Source organism: Anthonomus grandis, chromosome 8, assembly GCF_022605725.1.
Source record: "Anthonomus grandis grandis chromosome 8, icAntGran1.3, whole genome shotgun sequence".
In the NCBI taxonomy this organism is placed as follows: Eukaryota; Metazoa; Arthropoda; class Insecta; order Coleoptera; family Curculionidae; genus Anthonomus; species Anthonomus grandis.
The window spans coordinates 26,938,629-26,966,139 of NC_065553.1; the positions used below are offsets into that span (position 1 = coordinate 26,938,629).

The 27,511-nt window shown below is 33.9% G+C and overlaps 2 protein-coding genes across 6 annotated transcripts in view; one reads left to right on the forward strand and one right to left on the reverse strand.

Annotated features, from left to right (window-relative positions):
• Positions 1-23,122, forward strand: part of LOC126739402 (uncharacterized) — a 119,599-nt gene extending 96,477 nt beyond the window's left edge. The window contains exons 2-8 of one of the 2 annotated variants that reach the window (XM_050445072.1): positions 3,124-3,375; positions 3,432-3,602; positions 3,669-3,961; positions 10,343-10,672; positions 18,235-18,596; positions 18,648-18,900; positions 22,485-23,122. In XM_050445072.1, the coding sequence (XP_050301029.1) occupies positions 3,124-3,375; positions 3,432-3,602; positions 3,669-3,961; positions 10,343-10,672; positions 18,235-18,596; positions 18,648-18,900; positions 22,485-22,890 (2,067 nt within the window). In that variant the 3' untranslated portion in view covers positions 22,891-23,122. The remainder of the gene's footprint in view (positions 1-3,123; positions 3,376-3,431; positions 3,603-3,668; positions 3,962-10,342; positions 10,673-18,234; positions 18,597-18,647; positions 18,901-22,484) is intronic. The other variant, XM_050445073.1, reaches the window with a different exon arrangement.
• Positions 1-27,511, reverse strand: part of LOC126739392 (E3 ubiquitin-protein ligase MYCBP2) — a 714,511-nt gene that overhangs the window by 370,454 nt on the left and 316,546 nt on the right. The gene's annotated exons all lie outside the window — the stretch shown is intronic.

Here is a 27,511-nt window from a genome sequence, read left to right on the forward strand (position 1 = left end):
CTATCCCATATGTTGGAAAAGTTAATGTTGAGAATAATGAGCCAGTACCTACATATTATGTTAGAAAACTTTCGGAACCAATACACGGTACTCACCGTAACATTACGATTGATAATTGGTTCATGTCAATACCTCTAAGTGAACAAATGTTGGAACAGTATCAGCTAACAATCCTTGGAACTTTGCGAAAAAATAAAAGAGAAATACCTCTGAAGTTTATACAAAAAAAAGATGTAGACACATCCTTATTTGCTTTTGACAAAAACAAAACCTTAGTTTCATACACACCAAAGGATAATAAAACGGCACTGCTTTTATCAACTTTGCATCCTGATTCGTCACTTAGTACTGTAACTGGAAAACCAAACCTTATACATTCCTATAATGAAACCAAAGGTGGTACAGACACCTTTGATCAGATGTGTCACTCTTACACCACTCCTCGGAAAACCAGACGCTGGCCTCTTAGAATGTTTTTTAATAACATTTACATATTGGATCCTAGCGGAGTAAATGCTATGGTACTATTTTCACTTGCAAATCCTCAACGGAAAGAAGAAAGAAAAAACAATAGAAAAACATTTCTAAAAGAACTTTCAATGGCACTAATCGAACCGCACCTAAAGGAACGCTTACAAGTTACCAATTTGCAAACCTCGCTACGTCTAAAAATAAGCGAAATATTAGGAGTAGATGAACCTCAAAGGGAACGTTTTGATGTTAATTTGCCTAAAAAGGACAGATGCTGCTTTTGTCCACGTGGTAAAGATCGAAAAACAAATTTAGCCTGTGCAATGTGCCACAAACCATACTGTTTGGAGCATAGGGCTGGACTATGTTGTGAGTGTCAAGACAAAAATTGAAGTACCTGGCTAAGAAAACAAAATACTTTTCTCGTAACAAAATTTAGGTTTTCCTTTAGTTTTAAGGTTTTTTGAAAGACTAGTTACATTTTGTTGATATTTTATTTATATTTTTTGTAATTTTTTTTTTTATGGTAAACACAAGCACAAGAGGAAAGTCCTATGTCACTCTTGGAGTGGTGCATGCGCGAAGATATTTGTGGGCATTTATCTTGAATCGCTGTAGATTGTATGCGTCGGGAAATATGTGAGGTGGAAGTCCGTTCCACAAAGAAGATGTTCTCCAGATAAATGAGTCCCGATACAGCGACGTTCTTGGGGTAGGCAGGTGGACTCGATGTTGATGAGCCGCCACTGCTTGCCGGAACAGCCCTGGGTGGAATCAGGCCTGTCAGCTCAGAGGAGCACTTACCGTGATAATAACGGTAGAATAAACAGAGATCAGCCACCTTTCTCCTGTGCTCCAGACTATCCACACTCTTTGTCAGTTCTGGTTTGTCGATAAGACGAATAGCTCTCTTCTGTATAGAATCTAGCAGCTTTAAACTATGCTTGGGTGCAGAGCTCCAGACATGCGAGCAATACTCGAGGGAAGGGCGTATTTGAGCCTTATAAAGAGTCAGCAGCTGTTCTGGTGTATACAGTTTTTTCGTTTTAAAAAGCACTCCGAGTTTTTTGGAAGCTGCCCTGGCGATCTCGGCAACGTGGTCAGGCCAGGACACACTGTTGGTGACTTCGACACCTAGAAGATGTAAAGATGATTTCATTGGCAATGTTTACCCTGCCATAACCAGCTCCGGGCCATCAACGTTAGTCTTCATCGTAAATACTGCAGCCTGCGTTTTTTTAGCGTTAAAATTGACCAGATTGTTACCGCCCCACTCCAAGATTGCTCTAATATCGTTGTTGGTTGAAGCTACTTGTTGCTGCCTAAGATTCTGAGAAGTTGCGGCTGTCGTTGGTTTGGCGGACTTAAATGTGGAAATAAGGGTGCTATCGTCCGTAAAGCTGTAAATTGGATTGACAGTGGTTCCTAGCAAATCGTTGATATATATCAAGAAAAGGGTGGGGGATAGAATGCATCCTTGAGGGACTCCAGCGTTAATGTTAAATTTGTCGGAGAGGTGTCCATCGACGGCTACTTGGATTGTTCGTTGTTCAAGAAAACTTTTGATCCAATTCAATAATGAGTTTTGTATGCCGATTGAGGAGAGCTTGGTTAGTAGTCCCTCAAGCCACACTCTGTCAAATGCCTTGGAAATGTCAAGAGCGACTGAGCGGGACTCCCCATGCTTCTCCATGGCCTCCGTCCACAAGTGTGTGTCGTAAGCCAGAAGATCATATATAGCTTCATATTTGTAAAAAATGCAAGAGAAGGCACTTGCCTACATATATTTTTTCTTTTTTATTTTGTACTTCTATGAATTTTCTTTTAATAAACATTTATTGATAATAAAACAATGTTTTTTGTTCTGAAATCCACACATAAAAAAAACATTGAATAATAGTTATTTAAACGTAAAAAACAAGTGGGGTTTCCGAGACCCCACTGTGCAGTGTACGTAAGATAAAATAACTGTGCTGTTCCAGGGTTAATAATAACTAAAAGCTTAATAGTGAAGGAATGCTAATTTGACATTTCGTATTTTGCAGATGAATGTTGACATTTTGTATTTAATATTAGATACACAGTAGCCTGGTGAGCCAAGGTGAGAGAGGTTTTTTGTCACAAATTGAACGAGGAATTCAAAAATTATTTTTAATTTAAAATATTTCAGTAGCGTACCATTTTTTTCTTTAAAAAAATTGAGAATATTACCCGTATGCACGCCAATGGTGAACAGCAAATTCTTAATTGCATGCCAAAAAATGCGCGAACACTACTTCTTAAAACCCTTCAAATTTCATTTGCATATCTCGACCGGTTTCAGAGCAATAAATAAATTGTCAATTTTCAAGAAAAACTTTAACACCCCGTATCTCGGAAAACGAAGCATTCACGGACATATGTTTATATAGCAAACTGTCAATATTTTTCCATGCAGAATCACCCCCTGAAGTTTATCGCACTTATTTACTAACACCCTGTATATCTCAAAAAATATTTAATTTTTCCCCATTTTCAAACTATGAATTTGCTTGGACTTTGACGAATTCCTTAAAAAATAACAATTTTACGACAAGAAATACGAAAGAAAATAATTATATAGCAAGTAAATCCTCTTAAAAATCCCATCTTTATACTTTGCTTTATTTTCAGGATCTCAAACTTCAAGAAGAAAACATACCGAAACTAATCGCCGAAATCTCCTTAAGTGGAGGCCAGTCCATCACCTTTGGCACCAAGACCTTCACCAACCTCCGTGGTCTCTCCGCGGTCCAAATCAGCAACGTGAAAACGATCACCATCGAGGCCAGAGCATTTTTTAAACTCACTTCTTCTAGTCTACTCCTTAGGGTATTCGGCTGTGATAATCTCGTGCTAAGGCACAAGGCGTTTGATGAAATAGAGGTGAGTGTTCCTTATCTATAACCTGGTAAGTGTATTAATTTATTGCAATGTTCCAGAGTTCACTCTCCACCGAAATGGAGAAAATCCAAGAAGTTAGTTTAGAAAACTCTCCATTTAATAATTTAGGCAACTGTACCTTTAAAGACATCGGAATACTTACTATGGACAGCGGAGCCTTTGACATAAGGAATTTGGGATTGGTTGGGAGGCACGGACCTGCCACAGTAGTAAGTTTCAGAGAAAACACCTCCATCAATGAATCCCAAATAATTTAATATTTATAACATTCTTAGGTATTGTTTGTCAACGTTTACATCCCAAAAATTAACACGGAAGTGTTCAAGACCGTGTTGGCGGAAGTGGCTTTTAAAGACTGCAGGGTGGATACTGTAAAGACTGAAGCCTTTAAGGCGGTGGAAATAAATTCCATTCGAATGCAAAACACCACTTTCCACACCATAGAGTCAAAAGCGATCGATGGAATGTGGGTTTCCCAATTTGAAATTAGTAATTGCACCATTCATAGGATTTCTTCTGGTGCTATTACCGATGCTGGTATTGTTAGTATGATTGTTAATTACTCCAAGTAAGTGGAATCTAGTATGAAATATAAGTATATATTGTAAAATAGTTGGCCTCAACGATAATCTATTTTCTTTGATCTGAGCGGAATAGCCCGCCCAAGTAACAATTGGCAGTCACCTAAGTTGAGATTATTCTTATTTTCACTAGTTGCAACGTTGTTTTCAGTACAAAATTTAGTTGGTTTTGCAACGACGTTTATTTTTGACCAAACTTCGACGTATTGCACCTGTATCGCAACTGTTGTAAAACTCTGCTGTTTTTACAACGTATTTTTTTACTATAGATGGTACCAGTAGTAATTTATACTTAAAACAACGACGTGCAGACGTGTACAATTTTTCGAATCAAAAACCCAGTAAGAACAACGTTATACCTCGTCATACCTACCTACGGTTTGTACCTCATCGTTAGCGCGAATGGGTATTACATTGCCTGATTGTCTGTGTTAAGCATTTTTCGCAGTAGGGGGAGTTTTTTGACGTGTTAAGAGTTTTAGGAAGAAGATGAAAAACAAAGGTAGAAAGAATAAGAGGAAGAGAAAATATTTAATTCAACATAACCTGCTTAATCTATATTTTTATTTTTATAATTCATTTTTTGCTTGAAATCATTATTGGGATTTGTTATTTTCGTTTTGCTTTAAAAAATGAAGAGATATAAAGACTAAATATTCTGCAACTTACTACAGACGCAAAAAAAACTTGCAATGGAAGCAAAAATGCCTACAACTAGCTTACCTGCAGTTGATATGGATTCTGTACAATCAATAGAAGTGGCGGAAAGTAGCAGTCAAAAGGTTTGTATTAAATTTTACATAGGGTAATTCGAGGATAGATGGCCCAGGTTTTAAAATGTCATGGTAACATTTCTATATGTTGAATTAGAATTACTGTTCATTTTTTTAACGAATCTTTATTGAGCTTAGAAACATGTATTAAGCAATTAAATGCATAAAAAAATAAAACTTATAATTCACAAAAAAAAAAAAAATTGTTTACAAAAACCATCTCCCCCACGGTGCTGAGGTGAGATGGCGCAACGAGAAAAAAAGGTGTTTTGGCCAAAATGTCACTGTTTGCATACAACCACACCACAGTCGTGGCAAAGGTTCACAAACTTGGAGCAGGAATCGTGAAACCATTTGGAGCAACGCAAGCAATTAACCCAGTCGTCAGATTTTATGGTTTGGGAATATATTTCGCCACAACCGGTGCAAGCTTAGTCATCGTCGTCTATATCATCTGAAGAGTCATCTAACGTCGGTGGCTCTAGATGTTCGTCTGAGGATGAGGCGCTTTTGGCAGCTTTCTCAATTTTCTTTTTGGTCACTTTGGGCTTCTTCAAAACTGGTTTTAATTTACTGGTCTTTATTTCTTTCTGTGTTTTTTTAGACGCTTTGTTCTTTTTTTCGCCAATTCTTGTCTCTGTAGTTAAAATTTCCGCCAGCTGCTTGCTCCTTTTGCGAACCGAAACAACTGGAACGGGTGAGATTATATCTAGCATTTTTCCAGGGGTGCTTTTGACGGAAGTAGTTACATTAGTTTCTATAACCGATTCATTTTGTTTTTCTGGTACAGAATCATCTTCAGTGTGCCAACTGCAGCAAGGTTGTTGATTATCATCAGATAAAGCTTTGGTAAAACTTTGAGAACGACCATCTGGAATTTTATTTTCACCTGCATCGGGAGCCTCAAGTACGATACTATTTTCAGTCAAATAGGCGTCATCTAGGATAGTAAAAGGATTAAATGGCATAATTCCCATAGCCTTGAATGCCGAAGTTCCATTATTTACAGTTGCAGACTTGTTGCATCCTTCAGCAAGTAACTGTCCAAATTGTAATCTAGTGAGCTTTCGTCCTGGATTATTTTTAATATATACACTGCAAGCTGAGTAGTAGTTTAACGATCTAAAAAAATATCTATCTAGTAGTTGTAAAAATTGCGTCGTATGACTTGGCAAGCAAAGCAGTATGATGTTGTGTTCAATACAGTAATCTAGCATCTCAACGTTATTGCAGTGAGAAGCATGACCATCAAGCAGTAACAAAACCGTCCCTGTCGGCTTTCTGGGAACGAACTGATCTTTAAGCCACTGAAAAAATATGTCACTGTTGACATAAGCCGATCTTTTTGACATATAAACCAAGGATCCCGGAGGCATCCCATCCTCGAACTCTTGCTTTTTGTTTTTTCCTTTCATGACGCAGGTTGGGGGAAGAAAAACGCCTTCCGCATTACAACAGGCTATAACCCTAATGGTTTCTCCCTTTTCCCCGGAGCTGATACTTGCGATGTTTTTAGATCCTTTTTTAACAATAACATGCCCCGGCCTATTATTAAGTTGTAAACCCGTCTCATCCATATTGTAGATGTGTCCAGGTTTATTCATAAGATCATTCTCGGTCATAGTATTTTCTAGCAGCTGAAAGTAAGTCTCAACATCTTTTTTGTTCATACCCAAGTGTCTAATCGACATTTTTAATTTTTAATTTATTAATTTAAAAATTCTATTTTTTTACTTAAGTATATAAAACTGTTTATGTTAGTCGTCAAGGTACGTAGTAGTTCATAAAAACATAGGTCTCTCACCCGAATCACGAACTGTTTAGTTTTTTAAAACAATTTGCAAGGTTTCATCATTGGGAATGTAGGAAGTATTGTAAAGAGACAATATCTAAGAGATAACATCTTAGTTTTGAAAATTACCACGAATTGTTAGTTTAAGACTGATATAAATAGTTGTAGTTTTGGTTGAATAAATCAGTATTAAATTCTATAATCAAGTGGTTCTTTACTCAACCTATTACGGCCAAGCCACCCTTGCCTGTATACCTATAATAAGGCTGCTATAGGGTAATAGGGAATAAAAAAGGTTTAAGGGAACCCTCCCTAAATCTTTTCATGGTCCTTCGAGCCGGAAGTTAAACCAAAGGAGTTGCCGCCCACGACGCCGATTCCATCTTTGAGTTAAACAAAAGGAGTTGCCGCCTACGACGCCGCCCCCATCTTCAAATTAAACCAAAGGAGTTGCCGCCTATGACGCCGCCTTCATCTTCAAGTTAAACAAAAGGAGTTGCCGCCCACGACGCCGCCTCCATCTTAAAGTCAAGCCAGGAGTAAGCTGCCAAAAGACCACTTTTACATCTGCAATCTAAAACAAGAAACTGCCGCCCCAGGAAAAAGCCATGGAAGAAACGAATAAAATTGCCCTCCGCCAGCAGGAGCTAGCGGGAGAATTAGAACAACTTCTAATCAATGTAAAGAAAAATTCAAACACAAGAAAAACATCATCATATATTACTCAGAGAAACCAACAGGAAGACAGAATATGGGACGCAATTGTAGAAAATGACGAGAAGAAAATCGACATTTTTAATTTTAAATTTATTAATTCTATTTTTTACTTAAGTATATAAAACTGTTTATGTTAGGCCGTCAAGGTGCGTAGTATAGTTTATAAAAACATAGGTCTGTCACCCGAATCACGAATTGTTTAGTTTTTTAAAACAATTTGCAAGGTTTCATCATTGGGAATGTAGGAAGTATTGTAAAGAGAATACATCTTAGTTTTGAAAATTACCACAAATTCTTAGTTTAAGACTGATATAAATAGTTGTAGTTTTGGGTGAATAAATCAGTATTGAATTCTACAATCAAGTGGTTCTTTACGCAACCTATTACGGTCAAGCCACCCTTGCCTGTAAACCTAAAGTGAGGCTGCTATAGGGTAATAGGAAATAAAAAAAGGTTTAAGGGAACCCTCCCTAAATCTTTTCACCAAGGATCGATTAATGGATACCCCTTCTGCTTTTATCACTGACAGCCTTAGGTTTCTCTGCAGAAATAACTGCAGCCACGGATAACCAGCTAATCTCAATTTCTTATTAAAATTATGTTTAATACCCAGCTGTTCGGCCAATCTAAAAGACATACTTCGCACATCAGTTCGAGTAGGAAAAAATCAATTTTTTGAAGTTTTAGGATATGTGTGGGCTTTTGAACTTTTTTTCAGCAGCTCCTCACCTAAGGTGAAGAGGAGCTTTCTTTATATTGTCTGCCAATTTTCTTCTTCGTAGAGTGGTTACCGGTACCCCAAAATTACGAGCAGTCCATTAACTCCCATTCTATTTTCATTAACGGCTTGAATGGCGTCGGCTAACTGTTGTTCGGTCCAACTAGCCCTGGAACAACTTCCAGTACGCTTGTATTTGGTGGGCATACTGAAAAGAAAAATAGATAGCTTTGTTTTGGTTCCGATTTTGGGATGATTCTAGAACTGCGCAGAACTCGTTGCGCCGTAAAGTAAAATCCGGAATCGCTCCCGTTTCAATTCTGCATGGTATGGAACCGGAAGGCTTGATGCACTGACAGTAAACAGCTGATTCTGATTGTTTATTTACTAAACACAACTTGTTTTGAAATTTTGAATATTGCTTATTGCTTTGGTTTTGGACCTTTTTAAAACTTTTTTAAACATTAGGACTGGAATAAAAATGTCAATAGATTAAAAAAAAAATATTCGATAATTATAACATTATAACAATAGCAATAGATAATTCTTAGGTTAAATGAAATCTATCTACAAGAAAAACAATAAACATTAACAAAGCATAAAAAATAACTTTTTTACTTCTTCTTCTTCCTCTTCTTCTTCTCAAATTTGGTGAAGTCGAGTAAAATTGTAAAGATATATTTTTTGCGCATGTGCGAACTGCCTGATTCTGAATTGATCCCTACTCTCGAGCAGGGATTTTTGGACGATTCTAGAACAATTCTGAACCGGTCCAAAAAAAAAAACCAAAACACCAAACTTTCAATTCGAAATCAATTCTAATTTAACCAAAACGCATAAAACAATCTGCGCATGTACAAAACAATTCTAGGACGATTCTAACAGGAACCAAAACAAAGCTAATATTAATGAGCCATCTGACCTCAAAAATAAGTGAACCATCTATCCTCGTTGTGAGAGGAGAGATGGCGCACCTCAAAAACTAAACACGTTTGGAAATATGCGCTATTTTGAGTTTATATACCAAAGCTTAAATGTTTTTACTTACCTGAAACGATATTGTGAATCAAATTATTGTTAAATTTAAAGCTCAGTAGCACAAAGAAGGAATTCCGACAAATATTTTTGTACTCTACGGATCACGTATAAATTGATATTCAAGTAGACATTTAACCGATGAATACAAACGGTGCGGCGGCATGCCTGATATGAACTGAAGTACCTCCGAGCACAGTAGCTCCACTTTAACGTTAGCGGCGGCGCTGTAAAACCATTGCGCCATCTCACCTTCTGCGCCATCTATCCTCGAATTAGCCTATTTAAAATTTAAAATACTGGGTTTACTTTTTGTACATGGTTTTCTTCATGGTTCCTATATCCTACTTTATAGCATTTCTTTACACAAGAGACTAACCAGTTTCAAAACAATGGTAAATTTTAGAAAGTTTTATTTTTTAGGATTTATTTTATATAGCAGCAGCAGCAATGAAAACTCAGAATGTAATGTTAACATTATATTCTGAGTTTACATTTTTCGAAGAGCTTATGAATTTTTTTTGTAAAAGTTAAAGTTTTTGCTTATTAAAGTTTGTAAAGAAACGTGCTGCAAACAATATTGCAAATTGCAAACAATATATGAAATATTAAAATTTTAGGTTAGGTCTATTTGTTCTTTCTCTTGCTTCAGGTCAACCAGGGACAACGACAGCGGGTTTCTTATGTAACCAACAAAAAACATTACTTGTTATTTTTTTTTTCGAAATCCGTTACAAATTCTGGGCGCACGTGTTAATTAGGGCTAAAATAAAAACTTTTCACAGTAAACTATGTTCCGTTTATAAATTAAGTGCTTGTAAATCTTTCAAAACGGGTATTTTACCCGCATAATTCACTTTATTAAACTACATACAAAACAAATATTAATAAGGACTGTTCAAAAGATGGATTAAAAAAGTTGTATTTTTGGAGTACCTGCCCACTGCAGTTATTTATTAGTTTATTATTAAAAAAGAAATTAATTTTTCTGTCGTTGTGGCGTCCATCCGTCCAAAAATCAGTAACTCTAAAAATGTTGCAAAAGCGTTTAGAAAGTTAACGGGTAGTCACTGCGTAACGTTGAGACAACCAAAAAAATCTCTTTCAAATTGGTGCAAAAGGGCGTTGGCTCTACGGTTAAGACAACGTAACATTGCAACCTTGCGCTGCAATTTGCAACGTTGTCGCGTCGAAAAATTGCTAATTGGGCGGGCGTTTATGTACTGCATACTTAATTTGTATTAATGTTCACAAATATCACATCGGCATCAAATCTCGTTGACGGCAACTATACTCTTCTTTTATGACGACATTAACCCATAAAATGTTTCAGAATAAGCGATATAGAATCCTCGGCGATCACCTCCACCACCAACAAACTCGAGCTTATAGGCAACGAAATAAGGCATCTTAGAAGCCACGCCCTAAATATCAAAAATTGGAATAAAATTGTGATCGAAGAGAACCACATTAAACATCTTTCTCCGAACTTCTTGGTGTTGCACTTTGATCCCGCTTTGGTGCAGAGCGCTTCTGATGGTGCAAACTTTTTCTTTAAAGGAAATTACATTTACGATGCGAAAGATGGATGCCTGGAGTTTGTGAGAGGCATTAAGGAAGGGAAGCTGCTATTTGACGATAATTACTTCGATCGAACTTGTGGGTGAGTATTTAAGTCAATTTATTAGTGAGCTAAGGAAAATGAAAATCCCACAGTTTCCCTACACTTGCTTATTTTACGTAATTCTGGTTTAGAATTCCCAACATGTTTTGTTAACATTCTACCTTAATCTACGGCTCCACTGCAAGTATGGACTATTTCTTCACTATTAAGAAACCTGGTCGGGCTACTCTAATTCGGAAATTAAGAACAATCTACTGAAAAGAAAATTGGTTTAATCAGGAGTGTTTAAGAAGAAATCTGAGACCCAACTATATCACCCTAAGGTCTAAAAGTACGTCTACACCAGCCACAAAAGCCTTGAAGATAGCAATCAAAGTTCGGATTGGAGAGAAAAGCAAGAAATTTTATTTTAAACTTAGCATAATTGATCTTAAACTGAAATTTTAATACTTTTATTTGAATGGTTTGCTACATGCAACCGAGTGGTATTCTTTGAGTTGAGAACTTCTCAAATATGTGTAGGTATGATCAGAAAGATTTAAAATGTCAATAGCTAAAAAACAAAGTGAATGTCCTCGCCAAAACTACTAACAGCACACTAAACTTCTCTTCCCAACAAAATAGTTAAAAAAGACGATGTCTTCAACTCAACAGCCACTGACTGTAAGTTTGACAGGTCTATTATGAATTTAAATTTTGATAGTTCAATTTTCACATCTGAACTTCGCCATAACACTCCCGATAATAAATCACTTAACTTCTGTTTGTACCCTAGAGCACATAATTTCAGTAATGTTACTTTTACAAATAACGAAAACAGCATGTTGCATTTAGATTTAAATTACAATTTTCACATCAGCCCCCAAAGAAGGAACTTGGAACTGTTGGCGGTTGAGTGTGAGAACAACTTTACTTTTGTCAATGATCTTCCATTAAAGGATACACTTAGATGCCAGGCGGTTTTATATATTAACAACTATCATAGGCACAATAGCTGTTCTCTCTCAACTCCAGTCCTACAGACAAATGTTTAGTTAAATTCAAAAATACACTAAAACAAGTAAATATAACTTTAGAGTATTTTAACACAATAAATTTAAATCGACCCTATTAATCCGTCTATCACTTCGTTATCTAAGATCCACAAGCATGATATGCATATCCATTCAGTGGTTTCTTATTGTGGCTCCCCATGTGATAAGCTGAGTTCTTGACTCAACTACACCCTCTCTTATCTCACTAATTTGAAAAGTACCTTTTTTATAAAAAAAAAATCCTCTCAACTATATCAAGAGTTAAAGGATATTATTCTACCTGATTCATCTTTCCTAGTATCTTTTGATGTTTTTAACTTCTACCCTAGTGTTCCTCCTGAGGACTGTTAACTGTCCTGTGACCTTTAGTTGCAGACTTACTTAAAAGAAACACTAATCTTAAACAAACCCATATTAATAACCTTTGTGTTCTGGTCGAGTTAGTTTTACAACAATTTTTTTTTCAATTTAACAACAAATATAACACAGGTGTTGCAATGGGTTCTAGCCTGTCCCCTCTTTTATCTAAATTCTTTAGGTCCGACTTAAAAAAATATAAAAAATAGTTTTTTAACACATTTTCTTTATCAACTGATATGTGGATGATATTTTTCCATTTTTAAGAGTAATGCTTCCAATCTTCAAAATTCTTACACGTTTTAAACTCCTTACACTAATCCATTAATTTTATATTTCAAATTGAAACCAACTGATCTTTAGCGTTTTTGGATCTTATAAATTAATACGTTTAAATAATAAGATTCAATTTTCAATATATCGTAACCCCACATCCACGGATAGTACCATCTCTTATAACTCTAACCACCTTAATTTGCAGCTTTCCATTATTACTTTTCTAGACTTTTTTCGATTCCCTTATATAAAGTTGACTTCAACAAAGAGTTAAATATTATAAAACAAATAGCTTTTAACAACCACTTTCCTTTAAAATGAATCAATAAAATTTATTTCAAACAAAATGACCTAAAATATTATCCCATCCCCTTTTGAGGTAAGATTTCATACCAAATCAAAAACATTTAATTGATACAATATCTACTAGCTTTAAAACTAAACATACATTGAGATCATTTGTTATCAACTGTAAGGACAAAATCCACCCAGAACAAAATTCCGGAGTCTATTAGATAGGGTGCTCGAGTGAGAGTTACAATGCATTTTATATTGGTCAGGCCGGTAGAAGATTTTGTACACGTATCAATAAACATTCTAGGGAGATTGAGCAAGCGGGAAGAGCAGGAATCGAAATATTTGGAACCACAGTTTTAACCCAGCTACCGACTCTACTTTTTTGCCAAAAACAAAAATAAACTTGATCTGTTAAAAATACTAGCAATAAATAAAAATACACAAAAACAACAACCATTTACTGTGTTAATGATCAAGTACATCATCCTTGTACTCACTTTTTTAACTGTGTTTTAACTCTTCATAGTCTTTTAATGCATCGTTCTTGCCCTTTACAACTTCTTTTTATATGGGACTAACAACGTACTAATCATTATCACAGATATAACTAGCTAACGCAATTGCGTTAGCTAGTTATATCTGTGTCATTATGTTAACCGTGCTATTAATAATGTTCTCCATGAATCTTCTACTTTCTTTCCTCTTGCTTTCACCAAAATTTTTGTAACACTATCAGGTATCTTGGTGCTTTTAGGACTTCTCAACAAATATGTTTTCATCATGTTTCAAAGATGTTCTCAACGAAGAAGTTTGAGTTTAATATTTTCTCTAACGTACTATTCAGTCCAATTGGACGTCTCTTTTCATCTTTGTCAATAATAGAATATAAATAAAAAAAATAAATAAATAGAAAAAAATTATTGACATAAACTCAAACTTTGATGTGTGTAAATTTGAGCCCATTTTAAACTTTTGTCAGTATGACTTATATTAATTTTAAAGCCTATTTTTGTGTTTTTTTTTAATAATTTATTCAACATAAGAAATACATGCTTAATACAGGATAGATGTAAACAAAATTATCTATAGTACCAATACAATAAAGTACACCTAGGTGCAAGCATCTGTATGTGTATAACTTAAAATTAATTATATTACTATATAACATAATTATATTTACTAGGGGCCCCATACCACTAATTTACATAAACCTGAGGGTAGTGCATTTAAAATACAGGTAAAACAACTATAAGACACAAATATTAAAAATTTCAGAAGAAGAGGAAAACGTTAATAGTTATTTATAGAAGGTCAAGTAAGGCATCATAATTTTCATAGATAAATTTTTTACAAAGTTCTGAAAATTTTTGCTTATTTGTAATCTCCCGAATTGTCCGTGGTAACTTATTGAAAATTTTTGGTCCTATTACAGAATTACATCTTTGGCTTCCATCGAATCTGCGAAATGGTACATTAAGATGTCTTTCAGTTAGTTGTCTGGTTTTATGTTGGTGACTTATGTAGTTTTTATCTTGAAGTTTATACCAGAATAGACAACTGGAGTATAGATATAAGGATCTGATATTAAATATTTTGGTATCATACAAGAGCGAGGTGGGGTACAATCTGTCTTTTTTATAGATTATTTTGATAATATAATTTTGAACAGTTTTTAAGGATTCAAGAGCATTATTCTAGAGTCCACCCCATGCACTATACCATAGCATATCAGAGATTCCACAAATGATTGGTACAACATTATTAAAGTTTTTTTATCCAATATATTTCTAATAAGGAAAAATTTATGAATTAAGCTTTTGAGTTTAGATGTTGAGTTTTGAATGTGTGGTGTCCATTTTAATTTTTTGTCTATTATTATACCTAGATGTTTAGTGTTTTCTACTTCTTTTATAATAAAGTTTTGTTGTTCGTCAATAACTATTTCCTTAAAATATGACCGATTTGCATCTGTTAGAGAAAAGGCGACATAAACAGTTTTTAAGATATTTAGGGACAATTTATACTTGTTTAACCACATCTTTACCTTCCTCATGCCATTTATGAGTTTCGTTCTTACAAGAGTCCAAGTAACATCCTTAAATACAAGACCTGTGTCATCCGCGTAAGATAGTGTTATGCCACCTATCTGCAAGGATAAAAGGGAGTTTATATATAAAATAAAGAGTAAGGGTCCCAGCACTGTGCAAATTGGAGTGCACAAGTTGCACTCACCCAAGTATCACACCCAATTTGCACAGTGCTAGGGTCACTCAGGAAATCTCTAATTTTTACCATTTGCTTTCTTTCTTGTAGATAGTTGCTAAAGAGCCCCAACACTACACCCCTAATTCCTTATCTTTCAAGAACATGAAGTAACTTAGAATGGGGTACAGTGTCAAAGGCCTTTGCTAGATCCATAAAAACCGCAACACATTTTTTTCCCTGCTCCAATCCATATTTTATGTTTTCTATTAGACTATACATTGCATCATTTGTACCAGTTTTCTTTCGAAAACCAAATTGATTTGTGTTAAGTACTTTATTTTTATTTAGGTAGTCATATAATCTTTCTTTTAGGCATTTTTCAAAAATTTTTCCAAATGTATTTATTAAGCTTATTGGTCTATAGTTAGAAACATCACTCTACTCCCTTTTTTGTAAATTGGTGTAATAATTGAAGTTTTGAGTTCTTCAGGTATCTTTGCTGATGAGAAAATAAGGTTAAATATTTAAGTGGTTCAACAGTATATGGATGATACAGCTATACCATTTCAGAAGTTATGCCATCTGGACCTGTGGAACTGTTTTTCTTTAATGAATTAATATAAAGTATTATATTTTTGTTTTTATAGTTCATTTTTTGTTATAGGCTTTAACGACATGGAGTTTAAGAAAGATGGATAATTTAGATTAAGCTTTGTGGTTGTATCAGGAATTTGACATGCCATACTAGTTCCTATTTTAGAGAAATATTCATTACAGAAATTAGCCATCTCTGTGTCATTTTCAAAGTCTTTATTATTTAGATCTTTTATATAAATGTCTCGGTTAGATTTAACTTTAGGTTCATTAGATGCTTCACTCAGAATTTCATACATCTTTTTAATATCATGTTTTTTATTTTGCAGTTTGTTTATATAGTAGTTATTTTTAGTAGTAGTTATTAATTTCTGTAAATTATTTCTATAAGTTTTATATTCAAGTTTCAGTGTGTAATTTTTTTTATTTTTTAATAACTTTTTCTTCATTTGGTCTCTTTTTTTAATTGATGTAATACCTTCAGTTATCCAGGGTTTAATTTTTGTGTGTTTTTTTTTGTTGTATATCTTATTTATTGTACATTTATTTTTTATGGAACTAAAAATGTTTATAAAGTTTTGGTATGCTAGGATTGAGTTTTTTATTTCATATACGTCCTGCCAGTTTTAATTTTGTATAAGTTGTATAAACTTTTGCTTTTTAAATATTGTTTAATATATTAATTATAATATTAATTTAATATATTGTTTAATAAGTTTTTCGGTTCTTAGTATTATCACTAGGGTAGTCTAGCTTGGAGAAAACCTCTAGATAAATAGGGTAATGATCTGTTATATAAGTCTCTAAAATGTAAAGATTAAAATTTAATTTGTTTCTTGTGGACCATTTTGTCGTATGAACAGATGATCAATACATGTATTACTATCTTGTGTTAGTCTAGTATATGAGTGATTAAGTGAGCTGTAACCATAGTAAAGGAGCATACTTATATATCTAGTGCTTATTATGTTTGTTTTATTTAAGATGTCAATGTTGAAGTCGCCAATTATAATACTAATGCCTTCTTTTTTTCGTAAATTATTTAGATAAAGATCAAAGTCATTAAGAAATAAATTTTCTGAGGTGTTGGGAGATCTGTAGCATGCTATGAGTGAATACTGTATAGAGCTTAAGAAAAATGTGAGTTTAGTTAGCATTATTTTTGAAGTAGGGAGAGTTGTATATTCTATTTCAAATTGAATACCATATCTTATGTATATAATTAACCCATCACAAATATTATTTGAACTATTGTTATAATTGGTTATAAACCCTGGGATAGTAAAGTTTTTTATTTCTGGAATATGCCTAGTTTCACCCAGTACAATTATGTCAAGTTTATCAAGACAAAAGGTATCGATAAATGCTAAAAAGCTGTCAAATTTTTTTCTTAAACTTCTGATATTTAAATGTACCATGTTTATTTTTTTTTTGTTTATTAAGGAGGAATTTCGTGTTTTTTCCAATTCTTTGAGTATAATTACCTCATTGTTAGCTATTGTTTAAGTTATTTATAATTGTTTTTAAGTTTAATTTATAAAGAAAATAAACATATAATTAGATAAATAATAACACTTGATAGAAAATAAAGGTAATCCGTATTTTTAAATTCCGTAGTCTATCTTATTCCGAAGCTTTTGTCTATAAAAAATCATAGTTGGGCATTCAGGGTCATATGAGGTATGTTTTGTATCATAAGAAAGTCCAAACCTATTATTTGCCTTGATACAATTTACACAGCTTTTTGTTTGTTGTTCACAGTCCTTGTAGTCAGGTTGTGCACCACAGTATGAGCATATTACTTGGTGTTGACAGTGTTCCTTTCTATGGTTACTCTTGACATCTAAAACACTTAAACAGTGTGAGGTAGCTTTTGCCATCCAACATATATTTTTTCCATCTCAATCAGTCGTTTGAACAGGTCTGGTGAAGTTTCTCCAAAGATGATTATTTTATTGTCCTTTTTTGTGTGCTTTAGGTAGTTGATTTTTAAGCTATTCTTATCAGAAATTTCATTTTGAAGGCATATTTGGTTTCGTAGTTCCTCTGTATTATCTATATTTCTATTATAACCAGTTATTTTTATTCTGGGGTTTAATATTTTTGTTAATTCTGCAGTGTATGTTTTACCTATTTTTTTCTTCTGCAGCCCTTTTTATTTTCTCTATTTCTTGTTGTGAGGTACATTTGATGATTATTCCACCATTCTTGATGTTGTGTTTTTGTTCTTATTTCTTTGTCCAGGCCCAATTCCTTTTAGTATCCCCTGATGATGAACACCACTGTGTCCGAAACATGTCGGGAATTCTAAACCAGAATTATGTAAAATAGGGAAGAGAGACTGTGGGATTTTCATTTTATCTTTTTCTCTGCAAGAATGAACTATTTCTTCACTATTATTAGTGAAGAATAATTTAGTGTGGTTCTTATTAATCCGTTCACATTCATTTTGGAGGACCTTCTGGTTAGATGGAGGATTCTTTAGCAATGCCTTTGTAAGCTCGTACTGAGAATGCTAGTTTTTTTGTACATCAGTATGTGTACCTGCCACGACAGCCTCCCAGTTGTCAAATTACCGTGAAATAATCTGACCTTTTTCCCATTGTTATTTGCTTATTAAAACTGGTAGTGCTCGATCATCTGCAGGATCTATTGCATCATCGATGAACGTAATGTAAACCTTAATGGAACTTGAAGACTATTTACTATGTGGGATTGTCGACACCCATGCAATCCCACATTGCATATCTTTTACACCAAAAATAAGCACCGATCATTTCAATTAATTCTTAAGAACCAATTATAAACGTATCACTAAACCAAACTCTTCTTTTACAGATGCGACCTAGACAACTGGTTCACCAACTTGACGAAATCCCCTTTTCCCACTTCCTCCTTCCTCTCCACCAGCTTCTGCAAAGTAGACTCTACCCTCTCTAAATGTTTCTCCCTCCCAGCCGGCATAATCAATATGGCCAACTTCACAGAAATGACATGCGCAAACAACACCGTTTGCGAACCCTATAACGGCGAGACCCTACCTGTCAATGTCACCAAGCAGATCTTCACTGAAGACGACCATAACGAGAGTCGCAAATGGTTAATTCTTATCGTGGTGTTCGTCGGCATTTCCGTTCTCACTCTGGTCGGGACGTTTGTAATGTTGCTCGTTAGAGGCAGCAGATGGTTGAAAAGGAAAGGTAATAGAGAAGCTAGGTTAGCGGATGTAATATTAATTTACCTACTAATAGTTGTTAATTATTCAGGCTATTTTCGCAACAATTACTACGGGAACAACCAGAGCAACGAGGACGAGGAGAACACCATTGTGACCGTGGATACGGAAAACGAGAAGTTGGAAATTCCGGAGGAGTTGACCCAGGAGTTCCTTCAAGAGCTTTCGAGGAGGTTGGACGATCCTGCGACACACCAAGAAGCTAGTGATATTATCGAGAGACTTTATGAGACTTTTGTTGTTGATGAAAGTTATGAGAATAATAACAGGTAGGTGGGGTTAACTTAACTATTATAATGGGAGCTTATGGCTCTTAACGGCATCTTTCTCCTATTGGTTTAGTACCAGAATGACCCTTGGCATGTCAGGTTGTTCGATAATCTCTTTTTGAGGGCAACTCGTCACTTTCTCCATTGGTCACTTGGCCTGAAAGACTATTGCTTCCATGATTCATCCGGAGATCATATCAAAAACTGTGTTCCATTCTTATCTAATGGTAATTTGACATTTTGTTTTAGAGATATTTTCTTAGTACTCTTTCTACTGACCTAAAGGCAAGTCATCCAAGATATCCTGGTCTGAGGAAGCGAGTTTAGTTAAGGCTGCTTTACTGATCTTAGTAAAGTATAGATTCATCTACTTCTTTGAAATTTTTTCAAAAAAATTTGCATTTTCTGTTAGAATACATGTGATAATCTAAAAGAATAACAAGCCAGATCAACTGAGAGTATACTGAGAGTTTACTTCCTTCTCTATTCCATTGTTCTCTGGGTGATAATTTTGCTTTCTGCTTTGACAATGTGATCAGGCTTTCCTGTCTTTAAAGCTCCTACTTTTCATTAATCCTGAAGCCATGATTTACGATCTCCTGAATACATCGAGGAGTGAGTTGGGGCTAATACAGTTTCCACTGATGTTTGAAAAGCTTTTGACTGAGTATGAAATTATTTTCTTTTCTAAAAATTTGACATTTGATTAAATGTTATAGTCAACTGTAGGTGTTTGCTTCTTTCTCTGTTCCTTTGTTCCCTGAATGGTAATCCAGATTCGTTCTTGTTTGAAATATTACCAGCCTTTAAAAATCTTGCTACTCTTTCTTCTTATCTAAAAGCCAGTGAGCCTGTGTATCTGCTGATTAAGAGCGCTGAGAAGTGATTTTAGGTTAATGTAGGTTTCATTGATCTTAGTAGGGCTTCTGACAAAATATTCATTCATCTATTTCTTCAGAAACTCGCCAAAAATCTGCCTTTTCTCGTAGAATACGTTCATAATCTCAATCCAAAATAAAGTTGGTAATCCAGTGCAACTGTGGGCATTTACCTTCTTCTCTGTTTTATTGTTTTCTGGTTGATAATTGTTTTTTCTGCTTTGACGGTGTGATCAGGTTTTGTTACCTTCGAAGCTGCTGGTGTGCTTTCTACTGATCCAGAAACCACTGATCCATGATCTCCTGCTCAAGCAATGATATATATTTAAATACATTGAGAAGTGAATTTGCATTAATGGAGTTTCCACTGATCTTTGAAAAGCTTCTGAATATGAAACCATTTTTTTCCAGATATTTTATATCTGATTAAATATCATATTCGCAATTTAAAATGTCTCAATTTAAGGTCTCAATGCTTTATTCTCTGTTTCATTGTTCTCTGGTTGGTAATTGTTTTTTCTGGTTTGAAATTATATCAGCCTTTAAAACCGTTATTACCCTTTTTATATATCCAAAGCCAGTGATTCCATGATCTCCTGGTCAAGACCGTTGAGGAATGAGTTTAAGTTAATGCAGTCTCTATTGATTTTAATAAGGCTTCTGACCAAATATGCATCCCTCTATTGCTTCAGAGATTTGACAAAAATCTGCGTTTTCTCGTAGAATACTTTTAGAATCTCAATCTAAGATAGGTTAGTAAACCAGTGCAACTATGTGTATTTACCCCCTATTTTTCTGTTCCATTGCTTGCTAGGTGATAATTGTTTTTTCTGCATTAACGATGTGATCAGTCTTTGCTAATCCAAAAACCAGGATCCATGATCTCCCGATCAAAACCATCAATTAAATTAATACAATTTCCACTGATCTTTGACAGGCTTCTCACAGAGTATAAGGCCATTTTCCTCTCCAGAAATTTGACATTTGATTAAATGTCATAAACTTCATCTAAAATAACCAGTGCAATTGTTTGTGTTTGCTTCTTTCTCTGTAATTTTTCTTTCTAATTTGAAACATGATATACCTTTAAAACACTTGCAACTGTTTCTACTTATTCAAGAGTCAATGATCCTGTCATCTTCTGGTTAAGACCGTTAAATAATGAGCTAAGGCTAATGCAGTTTTCTTTGATCTTTATAAGGCTTCTGACCGAATATGCATCCCTCTATTTCCTCAGAAAGTTACCAAATCTCTTCGTTTTCTCGTAGAACACTTGTCAGAAGCTCAGTCTAAAATAGGGTTTGCAGACCAGTGTAACTATGTGTGTTTGCCTCTTTTTCTGTTCCATCATTTCCTGGATGGTAAATATAGTTTCCAGGTTACGCCGTTTCTATTGCTCCTAAAAAGGCTTCTAACCGAATATCCATTCATCTACTTCTTCAGTATCTTGCTAAAAATCTGCATTTTCTCATAGAAAACCTATCAGAATCTTAATTTAAAATCAGAATAACAAGCCAGAGCAACTGTGCGTATTTACCTCTTTCTCTATTCCATTATTCTCTTAGTGGTAATTGTTCTTTCTATTTTGACAGTATGATCAGGCTTTGCTGCCTTCGAAGCTCTGGTATTCTTTCTTTCAATCCACGAACCAGCGATCCATGATCTCCTGATCGAACACAGTAAGGAATAAGTTTGGATTATTGTAGTTTCCATCGATATATGTGAGGATTCTTACTGAGTTTAAAACTTTTTTCTCCAGAATTTGACATATTTTGTAAATGTCATAATCTAATATAACTTTAGCAAACTAGTGCAACTGTAGGGGCTTTCTCTGTTCCATTGTCTTCTGGATGGTAATTCTTCTTTCTGATTTGAAATATGATCAGCCTTTAAAACTCTTGCTACTCTTTCTACTAATGCAAAAGCCACTGATCTCCTAGTCAATACCGTTGAGAAGTGAGTTATGGTTAATGTAGTTTCCACTGATCTTAATAAGGCTTCTGACCAAATATTCAGTCATCTATTTTTTTAAAATCTTTGAAAACATCTACGTTTTCTTGTAAAATACCTGTCAGAATCTCAATCTAAAATAACGTTAGCAAATCAGTCCAGAGCAACTCTGGGTATTTAGTTATTTCTCTGCTCCATTTCTTTCTGGATGGTAATTGTTTTTTCCTGTTTAAAATATAATCAGCCTTTAGGACTCTCGTTGCTCTTTCTACTTATCTAAATGCTAGAGATCCCATGACCTACTGGTCAAGACCGTTGAGTAGTGAGTTTAAGTTAATGAAGTTTCCATTGCTTTTAATAAGGCTTATGACCCGAACATGCATCCCTGTATTTCTTCAGAGATTTTCAAAAAAACCGCGTTTTGTCATAAAATACCTTTGACACAAATAGCGTTCGCAAACCAGTGCAACTGTGTGTGTTTGCTTTTTTCTCTCTTTCATTATTCCCTGGATGGTAACTGATCATTCTCCTGTGATAATGTGATCAGGCTTTGATGTCTTTAAAGTTCTTGCTACTCTTTTCACTGATCTAGTAATCCTTGTCAAGGCCGTTAAGGAGTGAATTCAAATTATTAATAGTTTCTACTGCTCTCAATAAGGCTTTTGACCGAGTATAAAATATGTATAAGGTATTTCCTCCTAAAATAAATCTCCTAATATCCTCTTTAATTATTTCATCATGTTTGTTTGGTTTTAGAGAAGAAGAAGCTCACTTATACGAAGAATTGGGCAACCTGAACCTCCAAATACCTCCACCGCCATACGAGGAACATCCCTCGCCGACAACACCCGCGGCCAACACAACCCCCAGAAGTATATTAAAGCTGATGGAAGAGAAGTTTAATACGACCGGTTCAGTTGAGCACCAAAGAACGTTGGATCTGAGCTGTTCCAGTACCAGTACCAACGCTAGCACCAAACCGATACTAACTGGCGACTATTCGGAACCAATTGATAAAGAAGAGGCGCATTTGTATTCGGAGCTAAAGCAGAAGGACGAAGGGAAAACGGATAGCGTCAAGTCGAGGAATTCGGTACAGCTGAGGCCGTTGCCTGATAAGCCGGGGTATATTTTTGAGGCTGGACCCTCTAGTAAATTGTGAATTTAGAGATTTTACTAAGGAATTAAGTGCAAGTGTATAGACCGTGAAAGGCTTATTTGGATCGTTATTCTGGATTATGAGCTTGAAGGGTCAAAGGTTGAAGGATCAGCTTTCAGCAGAAAAAATATAATAAGGAAGCCAATATCTTGAAAATACTGAACTGATGTAAATTTTAAGTTTATGTAGCAGTAATCTGAATCCTCTAATTTATAATAAATGCCACTAGATGCAAGGTGTCTGGATTAGGTTGGCCATGTCGTGTTAGTCTTTTTGAGGTCTTAATGTTCGTAACTTAATGGTCAATTAAGGATCATTAAGTAGAATCTTTGAAATTTTTAAATACTTGTTCAAGAATTCCGTAAAATCGATAAAAATCTTTTAAATTTGTCACGATTCTCCAAAGATTTTTGCAAATGCCTTTATATTTGTTAAGAATTATTAAAGAATTAATATCTGTATACTGTGAAATTGCTAAAAATTCCTTAAAATCATCAAGAATTTTTCAATTCCGTAAATCGATAGGTATCTAAGAATCTTGTGAGATTATCAAAAATTCACGAAATATTTAAATTTGTATGCCAAAACCATATAAAATTGCTAAAAACCTCTTAAAATCAACAAATCCCATTTCACGTGAGAGTTTTTAATAGTTAACTCAAATCTAGCGCAATCGCTAAACATCTCTTAATATCGCACTTGTGAACGCCTGTATTGCAGTTGCGGGTTCACATTTTGAACAACTGTTATAACATATGTTCCACCAAGTGGCTTTTTTAAAAGTAAGTATTTGTCGTAAGAACTTTTGGTAATTTTTTTTCACTAAATAAAAAATATGTTGTAACAAAAAAACTTTTTACGTGAAAATGATAGATAATTTTTTTTAAAATATTTAAGCAACCATGAGAAAATGATCACACTTTAAAAGTATAAAAAACCGGGTATGTAGCGCCCTCTACAAGTGAGAACACTCGTAATATTAAATTTGAATTTACCATATCGAAAAATCCCCAGATGCAAATTTTCGTTCAAATATCTGAATAACTACCAAAATTATTAAGAAAAAACAAAAATAAAACTTTAACTCCCTGTATCTTAGAAATTAAGCATTTGCGAACATAGGTTAATATGGAGTTTTTTATTATTTTTAAATAAGGAAACCCCCTGAATTTTTTCGCAATATTACACACCCTGTATATATTCAAAAATTAATTTTAATTAAATTGTAAAGTTGCGAAGACTTTTTAAAGATTTTTGTAAAATCGCCAGAAATTATCAAGAATCCTTAAATTTTTCAAAATAGTAATCCCATATTTTGCGAAATCGCTAAAAATCATCAGGAATCTTCAGATTTTAAATCTTTGCGTCAAAATTTTGTGGTTGTAAGGGATTTTTAGTGATGTCACAATAAGTTTAAATGTAAATTTAAAATCCAAGATTCTTGATTTTTTAAACATTCCTAGCGATTTCATTAAAAGCTCTTCAAAAATATTCTTGTGAAATTTTAACTATTGTTGGTGTTTTTTTTAATGAAACATTTAGTAATTTAACGAATATTTGAAGAACGCATACATTAATGGACATACATAGAGTTAAACATTTTTAACAATTTCTCACAAGTTTCTGATAATTTTAATGGATTTCTCGAATTTCACAAGATTTTCAGAAAACGATTTAAAAATTTCAAAGATTCTTGGTAAATTGCAATACAGATTGGTGAAATATAAAGTTATAAATACAAATTAAAAATCTTCGAAAAAATTTTTGCAAAATTTTAAATATTCTTGGCGATTTAATACAATATTTAGTAATTAAACGAGTGTTTAAAAAAATCGTGTAGATTTTTCGACATTGATTTAGTATTTTTTAATAATTTTTCATATATTTTTGAGACATAGTATTAAATTATTCACAGGTTGTTTTTAATAAATTTAACGATTAATAGTATCGCAATATGTTGGATGAAGATTTAAATTCTTCAGAGAATATTGACCGACTTAAAACATTTTTTATTTACTACATTTTTAAACATATTGTATATAAATTTAAAATCTTCACAAGTTCTTGCTGATTTTAATAGATTTTTAGCAAATTCACAAAATTTTGACAAAATAATTTTTTTAAAGATGCCAAAAAATTTGAATTATATAATTTAAGAAATTTTTAACCTTTTTATAAAATTTTGGAAATATATTTAAAATCCTTGAAAGATGTTTCGAAGTTTTAGAAAAATCTTCAAGAAGAGAGGTTTTTAGTAGTTTTACAAAATAAAGAAATATTGATCAATTTTTCTCAAGATTTTAAATCTGTATGCAATGCAATATATTGCGAATCTTTATTATTGTTAAACAGTTTTCTCAAAATCTTGTGAAATTGCTAAAAATCTATTAAAATCACCAAGAATCTGTGCATATTTTAAATTTATATCAATCAAAGGTTTTCTAATATGGCTAAGTTCTTCGAAGATCTTAATTCTATATTCAACATATTGTGAATCGCTAAAAATCTTTAGTCTTTAAATCGTTTCAGTATCTTATAAACTTTCTAAAAATGTTTTAAAATCGCCAAAAATATTAAATATGTATCTGAAAATACATCGCAAAGTCGTGTAGAAATTGCTAGAAATTTATTGAAATAGCCAAAAACTGTAAAAATTTAAACTTAAAGTTTTGTGAGAAACCATCACAGAAAAGTTAAATCGATACTTATTTTTTTTTTAATTTATATATCGCCCCCTTAATGCAACAACTAGATAACTTAAAATTCATAGTTTTGAGAAAATACAGTTTAAAAATTCAAGCCGCGAAAAAAATACACCTTCTAAAATTAGGCTATAATTTGGTTATCTGGAATACAATCAAATTTTTATATTTTTGAAGAATTTGATAAAAAAAGAGAGAAAAAGTTGAGATATCTAGTTGTTGCTCCACATTTATTGAACAAAAAAATATATCTAGTTATAAATACCTACTTGCCAGTTAAACAAAAAAACATCCATTGAATTAAACTTTATTTGAGACTCATGAACAAATTTAGGATAACGGTAAAGCCCGCTACTCAGGATCGGTGATGAGCCGGTTTGATGCGCTGATTCACAAATTTTTACATTGTAAATATAGGATGAGAAATAGCAATGATTTGCGAATCAGAGCATCAAATCGGTGCATCAATGAATAGTAAGTAGCGGGTTTAACAAAACAGTAAGAAATCCACTACTTAAATGTCATTATCACATATGTCACTATCGGAATCTTCTATGTTTTGAAGCGTTTTACGTGAATTTCCTTGAAATAGGAGATTTTCATAAAATCTTTTATACTCACTAGGAAGGGCTGGGGGATTCATTTTAAACAATGACATAAGGTCGTCATATTTTTCTTTCTTAAGAGGTAGCTGATTTTTATACAAGGGCTCTAAAGTATTGTTTGCAGAAGATATACGTGTTTTGCGATTGCAGTTTAGTCGTCTGAACTCACTATCGAAATCTTCTTTAAAGTGAATGATGAAAGGTGCCGATTTTGAAAAGTTTAGCCAACAAATTTTCTGCCAAACCACCTTACGGCTTTCATCTTCTTTTCTGAAAATTAACTTTCGATCTGCGTAACTTTTCCAGTTAAGAATTTGTTTATGTGTTATATTGTGAACCAATTATGGCTTATCACCTCTTCTTCTTGCACACCGGGCTATAGTTTTATAATCTTTAGGCCAGTTTGCTTTTCGAACTCTCTTTAGTTCTGTCGATATAGCAGAGTGCATAGAATCGCACTCCATCTCACTATGTCCCACGACAAGAAACTTTAGATCGATTGTTTTGAGAGTTGGAATTTCCTGAACTGCTGTTAAACACATTGTTGCGACATATTTATTAAGATTTTGTCCTCCACATCTATCACTGTAGCAAATAATGCTTCTAACATTTTCAGGTAATGATTTAAAATAGCTGTAGAGGCAACTAGCAATTTCGCAACTTCCGCGCTTGCCTTCAACTTTACTCTACATGTAGCAGTCTCCTTGTTTAGACACAACATTATAGATAGTAAAATTAAAGGATTTCAATCACTGTTTATAGAACAACGCATTATTTGACGGATCATTAGGAGTCATGAGAACTTGTTGGAGATCAAAATTGCAGCATAAAATGTTGGTGTTGGAGCTTTCAGCTAATGCCTTGTCCGACCTTTTTTCCTGGCGAGCCTTTTCTTTGGCAGCTAGATGGGCTTGATAATTAGCTTCTATAATTTCAGTTTTTATGCTACCAGGTGTATTGTAAGTCATACATGTGCGACACTGATCCTTTCTGGGCCGGAAAAAATCCAGGTTATATTCTTCACAAAATATCTTTCTGTAGGCTGAAGAAGTTGCAAATGGCAGATTATTCTCTAAACACTCGTTTTTATACATTGTGTACATAATAGTAATATTAAGATCAGACTCTAAATATTTCCTTTGAGTTTTTTCTCGACAATAATGCGAGGCCATGACAGGAAACTTTTCAATATGTTTTCTTACTCCTTCTAAAACTTCAGAAGGTGTTGCATTCTTTAGACCTTTGCCCCTTTTATCCTTTAAAGTAATATTGCCTTCCATTCGTTTTTTCATAGCGATATCTAGCACCCCTTTCCGT